This window comes from Thunnus albacares, chromosome 11 (genome assembly GCF_914725855.1).
Source record: "Thunnus albacares chromosome 11, fThuAlb1.1, whole genome shotgun sequence".
NCBI classification, from domain to species: Eukaryota; Metazoa; Chordata; class Actinopteri; order Scombriformes; family Scombridae; genus Thunnus; species Thunnus albacares.
Window position 1 is genome coordinate 3,158,695 of NC_058116.1, and position 21,312 is coordinate 3,180,006.

Sequence of the window (21,312 nt, forward strand, 5' to 3'; positions counted from 1 at the left end):
AGTTTTCAGTTTTCAGTTTTCCAACAAATGTTCAAAGAGCGCCGGTCAGCCCGGTTTTTATTAAAGTATCAGATTCTGACAAAGAAGCAGACATTAAATTAAAACATATATCACTTATGGTCTAATGATTTATGATGTGAAATTCTTTGGAGGCTTCTTTTCTACACTGTGTGAGGAGGAAGGGCACAAACCACCGCCAACCCTCCTCCCGCAATATAAAAGGGAAGTACTCATAGTTCACTATTAGTGTGTTTGACAACACATATACACACAAACCATGAAGAAATAGGTAACACTTTATAATATGAGTTAAAAAAATGCATGATTCATGATGATTTAATGCATCATGGATTCTTGTGGCTCACTATTAATTACTGTGAGTTTGTGTGATTAGTTAATGCTTAATGGATCATCAATTATTTTCTACTTACAGTTACTTCAAGCATTCATTTATATTTATCACTTGAACATTTGTTCATTAACCTTATCATAAAGTGTTACTGAAAGATGATTAAATCACAAATTGATTTCAGATGGTTTTCAGAATTTAAACATCCAAGCATCCTTTCATCACTGTCAGGATAAGTGATATCCCCATTTGTTAATTTTGGATATTACAGATGAACTGAAGGATCAAGTGGTTTTTATGGGTTGAGAATATTTTCCAACTTAATACGCCATTTGAAGTCTGTTGGATTATCTCAACAATGTATTCATCACAAGGTTAGCTGATGAAAAATTGATGTTTTTGTAAATAATGTTTAATAATATGATGTTAAGTTATGGTCATCATTAGCACCTTCTTTGAAATCATCTCAAGAGAATAAAATATGTTATTTTTAAAAAAAAATTTGCTTCATATTCCCTCTTCTAGACAAGGAGCTTTTCAAGGTGAGGGTTAAGTTTGTGGAGAGGGCGAATGACGAACTTATTAATCAGCTCCTGGATGAACTTTTACATGATAGTATTGTGAATTACAGAGAGATAGACTCCATACTTGAGGAGAACATAACCACAACAGACAGGGCACGCTGCCTCATTGACATAGTGAGGAAGAAAGGAGATGAAGCCAGCAGGAAGATGATTGCTCACCTTCAACACAGACATCCTGCACTTTACAAAACCCTGGGTCCGTCTTCTGGTCAACCCGCTCAGCCAGGTGAGCTGATATATTTCAAAGGTGTAGTACACAAATAGAAGAACTTCATTTTGAACAGTGATGTTGTGTTTTGCCGTTGACAGCTGCAGAACCCCAGACAGAGCAGGAGTGGTCACCGACACTCATCCAAACAACTGAAGCATTCCTGAGGGAAAAATAGAATAATAAAAGTGTTAGTTATTCATTTAAGCATTATCAAATATGTCACATGGTCTTAATTGACAGATTTACCTTCAGCTATTTGCCAGTCGTGGAAACATTATGGAAAAATGTAGTTTTGATGTAAAACTAACCAACATTAAGTTGGTTTCTTGTGCATAATTTATCAAGAAATAAAATGTTTTTCTTTAAGCTACATTTTTTCTTAATTAAAGTCTACTATATACAGTACATTTTTCCTGTAAATTATCACGATAGATTTTCGTTCAACTTCGTTTAACTTTTTTCGTTTAAATTTCCATTTTTTAGATTCCATTAGGAGTCGTGTCGCCATGCTAATCACTAACATAACATTTACTGATGAAAAAAACAGAAATGGAGCAGATATAGACGAGCAGAACATGGAGAAACAATTTAAAGAGTTGGGATAGGAGGTGGTGAAACACACAAACCTCACTGGAAAGGTACTTTTGATTTAAAAAAACAACACATTTTCTCACGTTAGTGTAAATCAAAAGAGTTATTTTGTCTGGTTGATTGAGCGATACAGTAACTGGTATCTAACTTTTATGTATGACAAAAAACAAGACATATTCCCCATCGTCATCATCCAGGCCTGCAGAGGAGGTGATTCTCATCTGTTCTCACAGATACACCAAACATCAACATGTTTTTTTTTAGGGCCCACATTTAATAGCGTCATTCTTCTTCTCACTCTTTCAAGCTCTTCAAGCTCTAGTTTGAGACAAATACATTTTCATCATCAAAATGGAGATTTTTTCCTTTCATTATTGGGAATGTCTGTTGGCTCCGTGGTTTAGAACACTGTTCTCATGATCAGCTACCCCTTAGATGACAAGGTTGTGTGTTTGTTACCTGCTCACTGCAGTGCTCCTCATAATATTGCTCTCATGTACAAAGTTGCTTCACATCTTTATCCTGTACCATAATTCAATTCCACTCTAGCTCACCTTAACATTATTACCTAAAATGTGGAATGATATGCTTGTTAAAGACATCTTTTCCTTTACCATATAGCATGTCTGATTAGTCCAGTGTTTTAAGCTCATGTCATTTCTGAATTCCTTATAGATCCAAAGGTTGTGAGTTCGAGCCCTGCTTAGGGCAGAACTCAGAGGAGTTGAGGGATGAAGGAGTCCAGGTGATGTCAATCTGCTTAATGAGCTGAGCTGAACTGAACTGCTTTTTTGTCAATTTCATGCAATTGAAATTGAGTAAACACCAAAATCTGGCCTAGTATTGTTGTGTGACATGTTAGCTCAGTATGTCTCTCTTACAAACATGATGGTGTAGGTTCAATTCCACCCATTGCTGATTTTAATCTTGCTAGATTTTTCAATAGTGTTCAGTTTCCAGTTATGCAATCTAAATTTGCTTTCAGCAATCACATGCAATTTCTACAGAAATTGCATTTTCTAGTTCTTATTCCATCTTCCGTACGTTTTTTGCCATGTTTCAACTGCTGCATACTTTGTGCTATAAAAACCATTCAACTGTCAATCTGTGCAACTCATTCAGCAGATGTGTGCTTGTATTTTTCTGAAATGTAACATTTTTCAGCGATTTTATATAATTTTTTAAAATGTTAAAATTTATAATGGCAGGCTATGGGACGAACCGTCCAACTGAGTTGGAACCTTGGTCACTTTGACACTCAACTGCTCGGAAGTCCCTTATCGCACAGACGCCATTCAAACTGTAAAATGTTCACAAAACTTGATTGTTTAGTGATATCTTTTGTAGTTTTTCAGCAATTTAAGCCCAAAGTCAGAGGTTTTTCAGACTTTTTCAGGTCTCACCAGTGTGTCATGTGATCAGTAATGTTTTTCTAAACTGCTGTCACTCCCACAATTTTAACTCCTCAAGCACATATCTTGCCTCAGTATGTTGCCACAAGCCTCCTCTCTCTCAAAATGTAAATACATTTCACATAGGACTTATAGTTTTTGAGATCTGAACCTTAATTGATAGAGAGTCCCTGTCATGTTCTCATTGACTGCAATACAGTCTGCAGGATGTGTGCCCAATCACATGACACACTGGTGAGACTTGATGTCTGTTTCTTGCTGAAAAACTATAAAAGATATCACTAAACAATCTGATAACTTTGAAAATTCAAAGTTTTGTGAACATTTTATAGTTCAAAAGGCATCTGTAGGATAAGGAACGTCCGAGCAGTTGAGTGTCAAAATGACAAAGGATCCAACTCAGTTGGACATTTCGTCCCATTGACTGCCATTATAAATTTTAACATTTTAAAAAATTATATAAAATCGCTGAAACATGCTACATTCCAGAAAAATACAAGTACTTATCTGCTGAATGAGCTGCATAGATTGACAGTTGAATGATTTTTATAGCACAAAGTATGCAGCAGTTTAAAAGGGCCAAAAAACGTACGGAGGACGGAATAAGAATAAAGAGTGAGAAGAACAAAGTGTGATTGTTTTCAGCAATCACATAATAAAGAATGACTACTGTTAACTAATTAACACTAGCATAAAAAGGAACATTTTAAAAAAACAGACTACAGATTAAATTAAAGTGTGTGTGTGTGTCTAGGAACCTATTCTTTGTTTCATTTTATCCTGGTTGTTTCTTCTCTCTCTCCTGTTTGCCATATTATATTTTCAGTAAATGCACAGGCTCTGCTGCCTTTATCGGCTTGTCTTGGACTTGCCTATTAGTGCCCATTGTGTTTTCTACGCCAGAGAAAAGAGAAGGAGCCATCTGGAAGAAAATGGTCAGTAAACTGTCTTTTTAAAATTGAAATGACATCATTGATATTATTATTGTCTGTGAAAAATCCTGTCAATGCTTTGTCTGCCTTAAATCTTTTAGGTGGAGGTTCAGAGCCTCCTTGTGGCTGAGGTGGTGGGTGGAGCCAAATCTACAGCTCGGAAATCAAGCCTCAAGAATCTCAATCACCTCTGGGAGAAGGTGAGTATAGAACACACCAGCACTAAAAGACACAGGTTGACGTAAAAGGAGGATCCAGCCTGATCAGACTGAATTGTCATTTTGTTTCACTTCAGTCATTGACTTGATCTAAATCACTAAATAAATCAGAGTGTGGGGGGCGATGCAGGTCGAGAACATGTTGCTGTTGTCAGCTTGTAAAGTCCAATAACAAAAGACATACTGTATGTGATATTGGTCTATATACATACAGTACCAGTTTGGACTCACCTTCCCATTAACCTGAATGAGAAAGTGTCTCCAAACTTTTGAATGGTATTGTATTTAATCCAACTCTGATCCTAATGCATGTATTAAGGACATATACGCATAATTGCTGGAAAGTTCTGACATGGTGTTGTTTTCACCAGAACCCTGGACTGGTTGATCAATACATCGGCACTCTGTTGAGTCTGGACCAGAGCCCTACTACTCTGGCCATGCTGGGGGTGTGTTTAGACAAAGCTACAATCAAGAAGCATAAATTTAGTTTTTTTAAGTTCGCATTTTTAGCCTGATGTTGTTGATCAGTGCATTCATATGTTTCTTTCTCAGATAGATATATTTTGTGGCTGCAATGTTCATATAACATTGTTTGCTGTTTTTCCAGAGTGCCCTGTTGGATCTGTACATCAAGTCAGTCCTTATGAGCAAGACAAAACCTCAACAGCACATTTTGGACAAAAGCGGCTCCCTGTTGCATCATGTCTCCCAATCCAAATTCAAGGAGCTGCTGCTGCCTACTCTCCAGAAGACAATGCTCCGCAGTCCAGAGAATGCCATGCAGAGTTAGATGCCTTTAGTTCCTGAGCGAAATGTTTAATATTCACCTGATTAATGCTCAGGCAGCTCTCACACACCGGCTCTAATCTCTTGTCTTATCTCTTACCAGCCATTTCTTGCCTGCTGTCCACTGTGACTCTGGATCTCAGTCAGTATGCCATGGATATCGGATAGGCCAAGTAAGACTTTAATGCATGCTAATTTCCACATAGAAAATAACAATGAATGAGAAGCTCTACTCAATGTAGCACATTTCTCTGTCTTGGTGAGGTTGTTTTGGTCCCCACCTGAGTATGATTGCTGTGCTCGGATCTGCCTAAACGAACCATATCGGGGGGGAAACAGAGATGTCAGATTCAACCAAACTAAAACATGCAGGTTAGAAAACGGCCTTAGGTTAACTCTGGTTAACTCTCTGTCTTTCTGTCTGCCTTCAGGTCTGTTCATGTCAACTCTCACCATCCTCATCCTAATTATTAATTTCCAGATTGACACCTTCTGGACTCAGGGAGTTCCCTGGTCCAAGGAGTGTCTGCCCATCTATGTGCAATTCCTGGTCAAGTTCTTCATCATCGGTGTGACTGTGCTGGTGGTAGCCGTGCCTGAAGGTCTCCCTCTGGCTGTTACCATCTCCCTGGCCTATTCAGTCAAGGTCTGTTTGTATTTAGTATTATACAGCTTGTCAGCCTGAACACATACAGCCAAATCATGTTCTTTTCCTTACCCTGATAAAAAGTCTTATTGACATTAAAATCTGTTTTCAAGAGTGACCTGGTCGAGGGGACAGGATAAAAAACACAAGCCTATGATAATCGTGTATGTGCGAAATTAAGGCCAGTTTATTACAGGGATTTTCAGTGGTAGTGTCTGCAAGGTGAATTCCTGGATATTAAATGTTCAACTGCAATTTTCTGTAGTGGTCCCAGTAATATTGGTTGTTGAGGTGTACTGAAGTAGCATATCACGACATGTTTAAGTAACATTTTGATTAAAAAAAAATGTTATAAATGCAGTTGAAAGAACAATACTGTCTACTCATATTTTAAGATATTTGATTTGAAAGTGAACTTATTTTAATTGTAATTATAACTAATTAAAACTAACTTAAATTCATCAACAGTGATCAGCTTCTGTACATTCCCAGGAGGAAGGTGCAGTTATGTTACCAGCAGCAGGTAAAACAGTAGATGTTTTAAGAGAGCTGGATACTGAATCAGACTCTACACCATGCTGAACTGATCCTAAAGTATACTGATTCAAATTTCTTAATTTATCAGAAATTCGGTTTTATAAAAATCAACCTGTACTTTTTTTTTATCCATATGATTTCATAATTGAATTTTCCTAAAAATTCTCATTAGTCTAGCGTAATTGAAACTGACATAGTTATCTGTCTAATACCATGTGTCTATTCTCATGTCATATTAATAAATTTTGTACCACACACCAGTTGTACAGTTTTCACAATATTTATTGACCCTTTGGTTGGAGCGGTAAGAACCTCAAGATGAACTAATGTCCCATTTGACCCCCTCCCAGACAATCCTGGAGCATTACTGTTCATTCTATGGACTGTCATTCGTAAGTTTAGGGGAAATCACCTCCGGTAATGTTGCTCTACTCATTTGTCAGAAAATGATGAAGGACAACAACCTAGTCCGCCACCTAGACGTCTGTGAGATGATGGGCAACGCCACGACAATCTGCTCCGCCAAGACGGGCACGCTAACCATGAACCGCATGACGGTGGTGCAAACCTACATGGGAAGATGCTACAACAAGAAGGTGCCAAAGCCAGACCTGATCTCCGCCAAGATCCTGGACCTGCTCGTCCTGGGCATTGGGGTCAACTGCACCTACACCTCCAAGATTATGGTGAGCTATAAAAATAGCTGTCCATTCAGAGAGCTTTGTGAGTTAAGCATTTGGCCTTTGAGAGCTGGTTGGTATGGAGAGGTCTCATCTGATCACTGCCTCCTTGACCCACGTCAGAGATCACAGCACAGTGAAGACAGTCTCCACTACAAGAGTTAACAAGTACCAACACGTGTTGTAACAAGTTTCTTGTCAGTCAGTTCACTGTAACTGTAACTAATATCTATTTTCAGTATCGATTAGTCTACATTTATTTTCTTGATTAATTGATTAGTCTAGTATAGAGGGTCGTCTAATGAATCTAAGGGGTCATGAGATGATTACTGCCACACAATTTTTCCCTCAGCATTTTTTCTTTTTAATGTGTGATACTGCAGGGTTTTATCTCCTCAGGAAATTAAACAATGTGAGAATTAACATCAGTCTTTGCTTCACCTGCTCACAACCTGTGACAAGGGGTTTCCAACAGACATAGTCTGGCTATAAATGATCACTAGCTGAAAAGGTTGGGAACTAGTGGTCTATAAAATGAACAAAGACAGTAATAAATGTTGAAAGTCTTGTGATTAAATGTTTTGTTTTATCTGAGCAACAATTCAAAACCCAAAGATATTCAGTTTATTGTCACATAAGACAAAAAGTGGCAAATCCTCACAACTGAGAACCTGGAACCAGACAATGTTTGGTATTTTTATTTGAAAAAAGCTTAAACTATTATCAAAACAGTTGCAGATCATCTTTTCTGTCAGTTGACTAGGTTTTGGACCAGTTGTTTTAGCTCTACTCCAAAGTATTCTCAGCAGGTGTTCAGACTGAAAACAGACCTGCATTAAAAAGACATTGTCTTTGTTTTTATGGTTGTGAAATTCTGTAAAGACTGCAACATACCATCTTTATTTGTCTAACTCATCCTACTAAAGCCTCATATTAACTTTAGAATACATTTTTTACGGAATGATGGAAGTGAACTTTGTTCTCCATCTCATGCATTGAATCTCTTCACGGCCCGTATGGACAGGAAAGAATGATTACAGTGACTAAAGTAAAAACTGTGTCAGCGTGTATATATGGACATGTGATTATTGTATTAAGATAGATTAGAAAAAATGTGAACCTATACTTTAAACACTAAACTAATGTCACTTGTTTTGTTGTTTTATTTGTTGAAAGTTGTCTCACAGCTGCTGTGTTGCTGCAGTTGTGAGTTTAATTCCCACACCTTCTGCTTCCTTCAGCCTCCAGAGAAGGAGGGCGGGTTGCCTCGCCAGGTGGGAAACAAGACTGAACGTGCCTTACTAGGACTCACCCTTGACCTGCATAAAGACTACCAGACTGTCCACAACAAGATCCCCGAGGAGAAACTGTTCAAGGTGTACACCTTTAACTCAGTAAGGAAGTCCATGAGCACTGTGCTGAAGAACCACGACGGCAGCTACTGAATGTTCAGCAAAGGGGCCTCTGAGATCCTGCTTGGGAAGTAGGTTTACTGCTGCTGATTATACAGCTCTGTGCTCAGTCAGATGACGATTACATGACCCTGTCTTGTGGTTCCAGGTGCAGTAAGATCCTGACAGCCAGCGGTGAGGCCAGAGCCTTCAAACCTCAGGACAGAGACATTTTGGTGAAGAACGTGATCAAGTCTATGGCGTCAGAGGGCCTGAGAACCATCTGCCTTGCCTACAGAGACTTCCCAGCCAATCACAGTACAACACAGCTGCAGGTTGTCCCCCTCTAACTGCCCCAGTTAATCATAGAACATCTGAGAAGGAGCTCCGTCAAACACTGTGGTCCATTTTTATTTTAAGACTCGTTTACGTAAATGTTTCTACATGTAACATCAACTCCTAAATGTGTGAAATGAATTAAGGGCTGACAGCAATCCACCTGGTAATCATGACCTGTATTTATCAAGCTTCTCAAAGGATATCCATCTGACTCTGATCGGTGCTGATATTCAGGGGCTGCAGGGACATTTTGTGAGAGAAGAGATGTTTTGGGAATGCTTGATTTATTTAATGTTTATTTGTATAGGGACAAGTATATACCATGAACTTAACACAGCATTTATAGCCTAAGCTAGTTTGCAATGCCGTCCCTAGATGGGCTTTTAAAATATATAAAACTCAACAGTAAAATACATACAGTATGAAACTGCACAAGACTCAACAATATATACACATACATTTAAGTACAAAACACAAAACTCCACAATACATATGCATACATTACAGCAAAAAAACTCAAAGTACATACAAAGCAACACAAACAACTGACAAACAAACATACCATAATGACTTGAGGCTTATTGAAAGAAACTATTTTGACAAAAAATGAATAGTTTTTACCGACCTAGTGATTGATTACAAAAGAGACCATATGCTAATAAACTTGCATTGTGACAGTGTCACAGTGCTGATACAGCTCCTCAGATAATGTGCAGAGTGAAGTTAATCTGGAAAAACAAACTGCAGCCCACAGAGGGCCTGTGACATCATCACTGCCTGAGCAGTAATGTGTATTACATGCAAGATGCTGCACTATTACAGGTTTTAAAACGATGTGACTGGACAGAACTGACATGAGATCATATTTTTACATATATAAAATTGATCATAGCCATGAGTTGATCACCTTTATTATCTTTTTATACACATAAAATTTTAGCTGTTTCCTGCATTTCAGATTTACGCACTAGGGTAATAAATCAAATCACGTGTCAGAAAACTACAAGACATTATTTCAACTTTACAGCTGGGACTGTGGCAACTTAGACATGTGACTCCCTCAGTTGTCCTTCTCCTGCTGATAGTCAGTGCAACTTTCAGCACGATTCTTAGACACTTGATAAAAACAGTCCTTTCAATTAGGGCAAGCTTTTAAAAATATGTTTAAGAATATCTTGACAGCCATCGGGCTGAATGCAGCATCTCACAGCTACCAAGAACAGTCCACTAATCCTACAGATGTCTCACAGGCAACATTAAACCCCACAGAGCCAACATTTCAGCAGCAATGTTACTTTCTAGAATATAAACAGCTACAACATACCTCCATAGATTTCACCACAAGATGAAGCTGTTTATTAACTTCCATCAACACAAAGATGGACTTTCTGTCCATTAAAACGTCCAAACTGAACTCCTGCTGCGTGTGAAGCTGCTGCCATCAGTTTTTGTCAGTTTTTACATATGTTATTCACAATCTACCTGTTTTTTCTTCTGTTTTTATCAGGTACCAGAAGCCATCAGAAAGTGCCAGCGGGCCGGGGTCACTGTCCGCATGGTGACTGGAGACAACATCATCACTGCCCATGCCATCGCCTCCAAATGTGGCATCCTGCAACCTGGAGATGACTTCCTGTGTCTGGAGGGCAAAGAGTTTAACCAGCGGATTCGCAACAAGCTGGGAAAGGTCAGGCAATCACAGACTGGGCTTAAAGACAGCAGTTTTTGCCCTAAACTTGACCATAAATCTGTCCTCTGTCAATCTAACACTCTAGATTTAATGACTCCATGACCTCTCTTCTAGCACCACCCTCTGGTCAACTTTATATTTTTAGCTCCATTACTTGCAATGAAAAATCATCAGAATATTGTTTGTTCATATTGTGGCTGTAATGAACACTGAAGCCTCTAGAGGCAGTGTGTTTTTGTTTGGTAGCTCTTCAATCAAAGAGACTGAATTTCTTTCTCAGACTTGTTTTGAAGAGGCAAGTTGCCTTAAGAAGTACAACAATACGAATGAGAGAAAAAGTCTGAAAAATAGCTAATTTTGTGTGGCAGACTATGTTTTTTATGTCCTGCCCGGACATTTTCTGCCACCAGTTTGATTCATCTCCTGACCCCTTCTGAGGATCCAGAGGTTGGGACCCACCTCTGCTTTAGGGATACTAGCAGCACTCTTTAACAGCACTTGATATTTATATCTTTTCTCTTTTTCTGCAGATTGAGCAGGAACGTATTCATAAGATTTGGCCAAAGCTGAGAGTACTTGCCTGATCTTCTCCAACAGATAAACACACTGTGGTTAAAGGTGAGACACACTTTAACCAGGTCAAAGAGGGAGGGAGGGGGGAGTCAGACAGTGAAACAACCAAGGCAAAGACAAATGGCTACTAATGATTTTCACTCACACACTGTGCAGACCTGCCAACCTGTGTGCATTTTGCGTAGCAGGTGGGCATTTTGACATCAAAGTACGCTGGTACGATTTGTCACTCTAAAGTACGCAAAAAGCTGGTGACGCCTGTGAGCTCAATTCATACATCCATGGCTCAATTGTGCACGTGCAATACTCAAGTCTAACAGCAAGAGGCAGCAGCTTGTAGCCTGCCGAAATGCAATAGAAGAAGAAGAGTTTGACCAATCATAGCACCGGATTCATTCCCAGCCTTCATCCAAATATCAAGCGGGGATGATCATAATTGACAAATTCGTGATGTCATTTCAAGAGACCGCAGATTGACAGCATCATGACACTGATTTTATCCCTCTCGATCCCCCTTTTCACTCCAGCTGGATATTTCCTCAAGTGATGACACTACTTTTAACTCCTTTGTAAATGTAAACAAACTGGGGTGGATGTGGAAAGTTGAAATTATGAATTGAGTTAACATAGACCTCCCAACTTTGGGAAAATATTTAACGTTAATAACGTTAGCCTGATGTTATGTAATTTGCAAGCTAGCTTGCTTGTTCACCAGACATTTCAGGTGGCAAAGTAACGTTAGGATATATTGTCCGTTTGTCTCAAATTGTAAAAGGTGACTTTTCATAGTGTTTATTCATAATTATTGTTGCAGCCAAACCCATAACCGTAATGAGAGGAGCAGTGGCACGATGCATGTGTGCGCATGTGTGTGTAAAAGGCAGAATGGGCCTGTGGCCTGCTAGGTGTGTGTGTGTGTGTGTGTGTGTGTGTGTGTGTGTGTGTGTGTGTGTGTGTGTGTGTGTGTGTGTGTTGGCACTGTAGTCTGTAACTTTGCCTACTCCAGGAAAATGTAAAGGAAACAACTTCTCACTGCAAATTAAGTAGCCTACAATATGTAAGGAGGGATGTGATTACTTCTACAGTTTCAACAGTCATGTTCATATTCAGCCTGTATTGTCATTAGGTCATCACAGCATTAAGTAATAGCCTTCCTATATTGAGAACTGTTGTATTAACCAGCTCTAAAATATTGATTTAATCGTAGCCACAAAAAAATAGACTCAAATTATTAAAAAATAATACAAACGCATTCTGCCAGTAGAAATGGTTCCTGTGCCTCTGAGTAGGACACAGTGCACAGTATAAATACAGAATGCAGGTTTTTATTCATGTACAGGTGTTTGTTAAACAGGTAACAGGCTGCACAGAGAATACACTGCTGCTCTGGCAGCGATAACTGAGCCTTTATTATTATTATCACAGTGCACATGTGTGTAGACACAAACTCCATGCAATTACACACTTTTTGAGAGCAAAACAGTAAACATCACAAAATTCTTTCAAAATTCACTTACCGCTCACTTGCGAACCATTCATCTGGCTGACAGACACATTTCACACACATTTCAGTAAACACACAGGCTCCTCCTATTCGTCGCTGTCATACACATAAAGATCCCACTGTCATCATCTGCCATTCAGTGTGGAAAAGACACGTCATATACGACGGATGGAGTCATACTATCAGCCATATGTAATCTGTCTTCTGTGTTATTCCACATCGTCCCTATACAATGCATTGAAATACTTGTAATCTCTGCTATATTTACTCTATCCCTATGTGTTGGCATTAGAATTATTTGTACACAATGCTCCGTTCAATTTATTGTGCAAAATATGTAATCTGCCTCGAATTAGTCCTTTTTCTTCTTCCACAGTCTGTGTGAAAGAAATAAGAAAGTGCAGCTCTCTTTCCCAGACACCTGTGAGCACTAGTGGAGCAGCAGCGCCCTCCGTTGATGACAGATGAGAAGAAAAAGCTTACAGCACCTGGTATTCCCAGGCGGTCTCCCATCCAAGTACTAACCAGGCCCGACCCTGCTTAGCTTCCGAGATCAGACGAGATCGGGCGTGTTCAGGGTGGTATGGCCGTAAGCGAGAGAAGAGGCAGCAAACAGCCTATTTAAAGATGAGCGCAGGCTCTTCCTATTCGTCGCTGTCATACAGATAAAGATCATCCACTGCCATTCAGTGTGGAAAACACACACGTCATATATGACGGATAGAGTCATACTATCAGCCATATTCAATCTGCCTTCTATATTATTCCTCATCATCCCTATACAATGCCTTGAAATACTTCTTATCTCTGCTATATTTACTCTATCCCTATGTGTTGGCATTAGAATTATTTGTACACAATGCTCCATTCAATTTATTGTGCAAAATACAGCATTTTACATGAAAACATATTCATAATATACCGTGTCTACTGCTGTGATACGGAATATCACAAATCTACACAATTGTTTGTGGACTTTTTTCTTTGTTTTCTGGTGTTCTGGGTTTTGGTTTTGTTTTTTTCCAAATTCTTTGTATGTGATTTGTAATGAACCCGATAAATATGTTTTCATTCCTTAGTCGTTAATATAGGTCAGTTCATACATCTGCTTTGCTTCTTACCTTTAAGTCCTTTTTAGCTACTAATGTTCACTGTCACTGCCAAAAAGTCCCGTTACATCCACAGTGTTTCAATGTGCCAAGAAAAAATACAACATGAACAAATGGTTTGGGGATCTCTTATATTGGCCCTTCATGACGCCAAGGAATAGTTCGTAAACAGAGAAAAGTTGTTGTCAGAAGTGGGATTCGAACCCACGCCTCCATTCGGAGACCAGAAGTCCCGTTCTTCGGAAGGTTTGTCACCTTGAGTCTGGCGCCTTAGACCGCTCGGCCATCCTGACAACTGTGCTCTGCTGACAGCGAGAACGCTGTTTGATTACTGCTAACCAATGTCACCGCTCCCCGCTTCATGATGATTGTACGTAACAAGATAACAAAAAAGTTTTTACGATATAAAATGAGATACAGCCTTATTTAAACGTAGGACGTTTAGGTTGAATGTGAGTTCTCTAGTCACACTTTAAGCGATAAAGTAGACTATTTTAAAATTAATGTTTAACGTGTTTCAGACGACTCTGCCCGTTTAGTTTAGCCGCATCTAATAATATCAAATTCTGGCCAGTTAACGTTACTTGGTCATAAGATCGATTCACCATCACAGTCCTTTATGAAGAAGAAAAAGGACAGACACATGAAGTCCCAACACAATATGTAGAAGGATCTTTGAATAGGCTGTCTACTGTTTTCTAACCGTTTACGGCCATATCACCCTGAACACGCCCGATCTCCTCTTCCTCTCCTTTCGGAAAATAAGCAGGGTCGGGCCTGCTTAGTACTTGGATTGGAGAACGCGTGGGAATACTAGGTGCTGTAAGCTTTTTCTTCTCAATTGTGATCAACAGAGGGCGATGCTGCTCCATTGGTGCACACAGGGCTTTGGAAATGCAAGTGTTTGTAGTCAGAGTTCTGCTCACAATGGGTAGGCTGATAAAATGTCCCTGACAAACCTCAACATATTATAGAGGAGACGAAACATCACTTTTTTGCAGTATAGAACTGAATCCACAGGTCAATGAATTGGTTCCACAAAGCAGACCAGCCATTTACTATCTTCTATCTATATTGATGTAATATCTAATGTTGTAATATTGTGATAGATGTTCAGAAAATACACACACACACACACACACACACACACACACACACACACAGAAAGATACATAGATAGATAGACAGATAGATAGCTAGATAGACAGATGGATGGATAAGTTGGAGATAAATAACTGGTCATTAGAAGATTCACAATATATACAAATCACATTAATTATTATTTTGTGTGTCAGTGGGTGTTATACTTAATCTACACGGTTGCAAAAGGTTATTGTCAGAAGTGGGATTCGAACCCACGCCTCCATTCGGAGACCAGAAGTCCCGTTTCACAGGAAGGAGTAACCTTGAGTCTGGCGCCTTAGACCACTCGGCCATCCTGACAACTGCGAGTTTCCCGCCGAAACAAATGTATTAATACTGACTACTTGATTAATGTTAGATGCCATTTTTCTTTTTTCGTTCTTTGATATGTTTTTCCCAAACTAAAATCATAAGTTAAAAGCAAAGAGTGGTTTACTGTGTTATTTATTCGTGTCCACGATGATAAACATAGTCCACCAGGGGCGCTACAATGTTATTAAAATGTAGCTACTTCCGGTGGTCATACACGTGACTCCCCGCTTACCTTACTACATAACCACCACGGGTCTCTCTTATGAAACAAACATGTTGCACTGCATTCAATAGGATAACCTCTTCAGGCAAGCCGAGAAGGTGCTTTTTTTGTTAAAAATGTCTATTTACAGGAATGCCGTTTGGTTTGTGAAAGGACTCCAAGAATATACAAAGTAAGTGGAGAAATTATCATTTCTAGTGAGAGCTTCTATTGTAAAGTCTTGTAGTTTTTATGTTTAACCTAATCCTCCTTAGTTGGTACCTCCCTTCAGACAGGATTCTCAAGCCATAGTCACATATGTTGTTTTGTAAGTGATAGTATGTTGCTGGTATATGGCCCTATGTATGTTACAGGTAGTGGTAATTAGCAGTAGTTACACAATAGTCTATAAGATCTCAAACAATAGTAAACCGCCTCTTACACTTTCCCAGAACTCACTTTAACCGACCAACAGTCCAAATCCACAGATTCAAAACAGAGCAGGGGTTAAAAGTCCCCTCTGAGAAGCTGGAGTCATTTTTGCTTGATCAATGACTTAAACGACTCATCAATAAGAAAATGATTAGTTGTTCCAGCACTAAAAATAATGATATATTTACCCATTTTATCTCTTCACTGATGAGATTTTTAGTCTTGAGGAGGAACTAGCTTTTTTTGAATGAAAGACTTGTGAAACGCTAGGTAATGGTGATATGATACTATCACTAAATGTTGCCTGCAAGTAATCTGTGATAATTTTTCCTCACAGAGTAAAATATGCTTCTAATAAATAAAATATTTCTACATGTAAGATGACTCAATCACAGACTGTCACTAAATTATGGTCTAAACAGCTTTCAGGTTCAAACAGTCTTATAAACAGATTTATTTTTTATTTGCACAGTAAGAATGAAATACATAAGACATGAAAGGTGCTGGTGAGATTAAGGACCCCAAATGGACTTAGGATCATCTCATCAGAAGTACTTAAACACAGACACAGTAATAGGAACACATGTAAACTAACAGAAAGCAGACCAGAAGGTGTGGTGATATTGGTGCCAATACGTACTTACTATACTGCACTTTGCTCCTATCAGGTGCGGCTATGAAGCTGCAGCGAAGCATTTTGCTCCAGCAGACCTTGATGTGAACCTGAGTGGGAGGTCCTTCGTGATAACAGGTGCCAACAGCGGGATAGGGAAAGCCACAGCGCAGGAAATAGCTAACAGAGGTGAGTGTTAGAGTGTCATCAGCAGCAGACAGTTCTGCATTTTTCTTTTTCTTCTCTGCTTGTGGGAGACAATACAGTGATGACAGAGGGAGTGCCTGTTGGTTTTGGATGGATTGAAGTTATTCTCCTTGTTTATAAAGAACCACAAGACATACATTTGTTTCCATGGTATATTATGTGTTATGTGTGTTATGCATATCCTGAGGATCTGAGAGTAGCTGAAAGTGTTAATAGATGTAACATTTCTGGCCTGATTTTTGAATAGAAGATTTTATAGCTATTATTTGAATTGTTAAAATCGCTCTATACTTTTCTTTTTTGATTGTTTTTGTCATTTATCTACTAACCACTTTCATATCTAATTTATTTTATATTTCTACGTTTTACTCTCTTGTGTGAACGAGTCTGCCATTGTTTCACTGTTTATATTCCTACTGTGTTATTAGTCCTATTACTTTGTCAGATTCCTGTAAGTTTGATTGACTGATTGACACATCAACAATACAGCCTGATTCTGACTGTGATCCAAGTCACTGCAGGTGTGTCCAATGACATGTTTTTATTTGCAGGGGGAACTGTTCACATGGTGTGTCGAAACAAGGGGCGAGGAGAAGCAGCCAAAGATGAAATTGTAGAACGGAGTAAAAATGAGGTGAGACATTGATTGCGTGTCTGTCTATCTATCTGCTTTCCACTGTGACTTTCCTTATGTGAATGGAGGGTCTAACAGTATGTCCACAAGAGGGCTCACACTTACAAAAACATCTTTTTCTTTCTGTTTTGGCCCTCAATCACCACTGAACAGGCTTTAATAAAGTAGATAAGTCAGAGCAGATAAATCTTCAAATGCTGGCAGCACATTTTAGTGTGGATGAGAAAAACAGAGCTTTTGTAAGACAATGACATAAGCCAGATGGGGAGTGTGGCAGTAAATTTAAAAGACTTTCTGTTGACTCCAACCCTCTTTAAATGTCATTATAGAATGACTGTAAATGACCAACTTTTAATTCAGATTGAAATGGAGACCGACTGTTAGGTATTACTAAAAGAAATTGCTTTACTGAAAATAAGTTTTGAGTTCATTGGGATTGGTTATTTGAAAATGATCCTCTGTTTTTCTGGTCACTGAGTGAAATGATGTTTAATTCTGACAGAGTTAAAGATCATTTTTTGCTTTATTCACTGGTGGTGTCTCTACTTACTGGTCTGATTCCTCTTGTCTAATCTTTATTTCAAGTCAGAAATAGTACAATTATCCTGCATGAGCCAAAAAAGTTAAAGATAAATATCAGGATAGTCCGAACAAAGACAGACGGGACAAATATTTCATTGATTTTGTTATATGTAATAATGTAATGGTGTTGAGTACACTAACTTTAACTCTGAAAACATATTATTTAATAGAGAGAAAACCAAAAAAATGGTATAAAAAATCCAGGTCCAGGTACTCAAGGTAGGTTTGAAAAATAAAAGGCCTTTATTTCAGTGGGGTAGAATCATTAAAAAATAACAAACAACAAAACAACATTTTTTAATGATGCTTCCTCTCCTTTTGAATATTATTTAATGCTGAAACAATTCAATAATTAGTGGACTGACAGACAATTCAAAATTTTGTTTTAAATGTAAGAATTTGTAATTAAAATAATTGGTCATCAAGCAAAAAATGCCAAACATTGTCTGTTTCCTGTTTCTCAAACATGAGGATTTGCTGCTTTTTTCCTGCTTTTTGAACTTGTGACGTCCATTTTTCAATTTTTCATTTACAAAAATGCATATTAATAATTTGTTGCAGCCTAAAGTACAAATCAGGTTGAGCATAAACGTCAATCTGACCCAACAGGAGAACCGAGACCCCCTCTGTCGCAATCGGATTTGCATTTGATGTAGCAACAGGTCAAAGTCTAATAAATTGCATATTACTTGTTACAATTTATGCAACAGAAAATGAGTTTAAATTCACAGAACATCCCACAAGTGTCTTCATCACTGAGACCTCTTTTATCTTCTTTTCTTTCAACAGAAAATAAAATGTCAGTGTTAATGGACAGAGCTCTGACAGTATTTATGTTTGTATTATGTTCATTCCCAGAACGTCCACATCCATGTGGTTGACATGTCCAGTGCGAGACAGGTGTGGGAGTTCGCCCAGAGCTTCTCACAAAGCAACACTGTACATGTGCTGGTAGGTGGCTGTGGGTATATGTTGGTTCATCTGTCATACACACACACACACATGCACACACTGTGTTGTATTGTAATTGCATCACTTGTCATTTTCACCAGATCAACAATGCAGGCTGTATGGTCAACCAGAGAGAGTTAACTGAGGAGGGTTTAGAGAAGAACTTTGCAACAAATACACTCGGTAAGGAAAAGTTTTTTAATACTCATTCGAATTACATACCTGAATTTCTGTAGCTATTCTTTTTTTTGAGAAATATTAACTTATTAGCTTTTCTACAAACCCAGGTACATACATCCTCACCACAGCTCTGATACCTGCTCTGAAGAAGGCTGAAGACCCGAGAGTGGTGGGTAGAATTTTGACTGAAGACCATGTTTTTTACTGTCACATCTCTGGTTTTACAGGCTGACTCACACTGTGCATGTGAATCTTGCGCTTTCTTAAAAGTACAAATGAATATCTGCCTGCGTCTCCTCCGCAGGTCACCGTGTCGTCAGGCGGCATGCTCACGCAGAAGCTGAACGTAGATGACCTCCAGTTTGAGAAGGGGACGTTTGACGGCACCATGGCCTACGCTCAGAACAAAGTAACAACTCCTGTGCATCCGAGAGCTGCGGAGAAACTATTGTGGCATGTACCAATGTTTGTTTATGTGCTCTGTGTGTTTTCATTCTGACAGAGACAGCAAGTGATTCTGACAGAGAGATGGGCTTCTCAGCACAAAGACATTCACTTCTCCTCCATGCACCCCGGCTGGGCGGACACACCAGGTAAACAAAACATGGTCTCTTAAATCTGACTGCTGTGTCTTGAAGAGTTCAACCGCAGTCTAAACCAGTTCAGTTGTAGTTACACATGTGGTTTAACTGCGGTTTAAGGCCACACAGTGAAATGTAAATGTTTTTGGGCTGCAACAAACAAGCATTTTTTATAAAAGATTAATCATTTTTCTTAAATCATTCATTAAGTCTAACAAATGTCAGAAAAAAACGGCCATCACAACTTTCCAGAAACTAAAGGGACGTTTGTTTTGTCCAACCAACAGTCCAGAACCCAAAGATGTTCGATTTACAATTATGTGAAACAGAGAAAAGTAGCAAATTCTGACATTTGAGAAGCAGGAACTAACAGTAAATCTCTTAATACTCCCTGATTGACAGCTACATGTGACAGAAAGATGTTGCTTCTGTAATCTGCAGTCTTGTTTTCCCTCTCTGTAGCCGTCCAGTCCTCTATGCCTTCCTTCCACGCTAAGATGCAGTCCAGGCTGCGGACAGATGTGATGGGGGCCGACACCGTGGTGTGGCTCGCTGTGTCTCCGGCCGCCAGCAAGCAGCCGAGCGGACTCTTCTTCCAGGGTGAGAAACGGAGCTCATTTTCTCTTCTTAGTACTTAATGAAGCTTGTTCGCTTGTCTCCCTTTTGATAATAGAGGTGGAAGTCAAAGCGTAATTCACGGTACAGTAATAACGGTCGCTATTACTTGACATTACATTGCAACTTTATGAGGTGAAGTCTATGTTGTGTGTTTTTCCACTGCCCCCAAGTAGTAAAAATATTTTAATGAAGTAATGAATGCATCTTCAAATATTAGGGTTGCATAGCACGTAAGTCATTTGTAACTTGATGCTTAAAATGTTTTGTTTAAAGTGATTCAGATTCACTTGGCAGCTAGTGGATTCATTTTCATAAAATTACTATAGAACCACAACCCTAGAGACAGCAATGTTTGTAAGAGTGTGTTAATTTGGGGACTTTGTTCCTGATGAAGACTTGAAATTCTCTCTGGGGGTGTGTCAGAAGACATTAACATAATTCAGGAGCTCGTATCAAACCACTGAACCAAATGAAGGCCTCCAATAAAAGGAGGAGACTGAGTGTGATGTGATTCAGTAGGAGCTTTTATGATACTAAGACACTTTTTAAATTTCAATTGATCCTGTAAGCAACTCCCTGAATGCCTGCATCATGCATATCACATTTTCTTGTGGCGCAGTGTCTCCTGCTGTCTCATACATTTCCATAAAATTCCTTCCAGATCGCAAAGCAGTGGCGACACATCTACCTCTGGCCTCCTCCAGGTCCACACCTCAGGAGGAGGAGAAGCTCCTGGCAGCACTGGAGGAGTTCACCCTCAAGTTCAAACCTTGATGTTTTTGCTAATGTCTTTTTCAAACCAGGCACTCCTCACTAATTGTTATTAATGTTTACATAATCTTGCTTTTGTGTTTTTGTACAGGACTTTTTTTTTTTTTTTTTTTTTTACATTTTTGACTGATTACCCCAAAGAAAACAGGCTTTATTTTAGAACAACCTTGAAGTGTGGTAAAATTGTTTTCAGGAAAGAAGAATATTGTATAGTGCTTTTATCAGCGAGGTCAATCAAAAGTAGGCTTCAATATAAATATAACACACGATGCAACTTTGTATATTAATTTCTGTAAAATGTATTAATTTCATTAAACACTTGTGATAAATGTCTGTCTTTTGTCACAAAGTGTACGGTTTGTGTCTTCTGCTACCCAGCCATAAACAACTATTTTGTGTGTAGTCAGAGCAGGTTGTTTGCACCAATTGTCAGTAAAAATGGTATGAAGTAGTTTTGTTTTGGCAGTTTTGGAACTAAAGGACATTTGGCTGCCAGTTTAGAACATTTTAACAACTTAGTGTTAATGGATG

The 21,312-nt window shown here is 38.8% G+C and overlaps 1 protein-coding gene, 3 non-coding genes and 1 pseudogene across 5 annotated transcripts; 2 read left to right on the forward strand and 3 right to left on the reverse strand.

Moving 5' to 3' along the window:
• The first annotated feature begins 4,943 nt into the window (after window positions 1-4,943).
• LOC122992326 lies at window positions 4,944-10,953 on the forward strand (annotated as a pseudogene).
• A 1,969-nt stretch (window positions 10,954-12,922) lies between these two features.
• LOC122992974 lies at window positions 12,923-13,041 on the reverse strand. Its single transcript, XR_006406240.1, has one exon. It is a non-coding gene; the product is annotated as a 5S ribosomal RNA (ribosomal RNA).
• Window positions 13,042-13,738: 697 nt separating this feature from the next.
• On the reverse strand, window positions 13,739-13,848 carry trnal-caa. Its single transcript has 2 exons — window positions 13,811-13,848; window positions 13,739-13,784 (listed from the first exon to the last, which is right to left on the reverse strand). It is a non-coding gene; the product is annotated as a tRNA-Leu (tRNA).
• Window positions 13,849-14,866: 1,018 nt separating this feature from the next.
• On the forward strand, window positions 14,867-21,114 carry dhrs12 (dehydrogenase/reductase (SDR family) member 12). 2 transcript variants are annotated; one of them, XM_044366729.1, is made up of 11 exons: window positions 14,867-15,025; window positions 15,364-15,405; window positions 16,313-16,446; window positions 17,016-17,098; window positions 18,539-18,631; window positions 18,733-18,814; window positions 18,919-18,980; window positions 19,116-19,220; window positions 19,314-19,404; window positions 19,855-19,992; window positions 20,672-21,114. In XM_044366729.1, coding segments are annotated over exons 1-11 (945 nt in total). In that variant the 5' UTR covers window positions 14,867-15,023; the 3' UTR covers window positions 20,785-21,114. The 2 variants fall into 2 exon arrangements, with proteins under 2 accessions (XP_044222664.1, XP_044222663.1); XM_044366728.1 differs by lacking the exon at window positions 14,867-15,025 and having other exon boundaries at window positions 15,190-15,405.
• trnal-caa lies at window positions 14,890-14,998 on the reverse strand. Its single transcript has 2 exons — window positions 14,961-14,998; window positions 14,890-14,935 (listed from the first exon to the last, which is right to left on the reverse strand). It is a non-coding gene; the product is annotated as a tRNA-Leu (tRNA).
• Window positions 21,115-21,312: the final 198 nt, after the last annotated feature.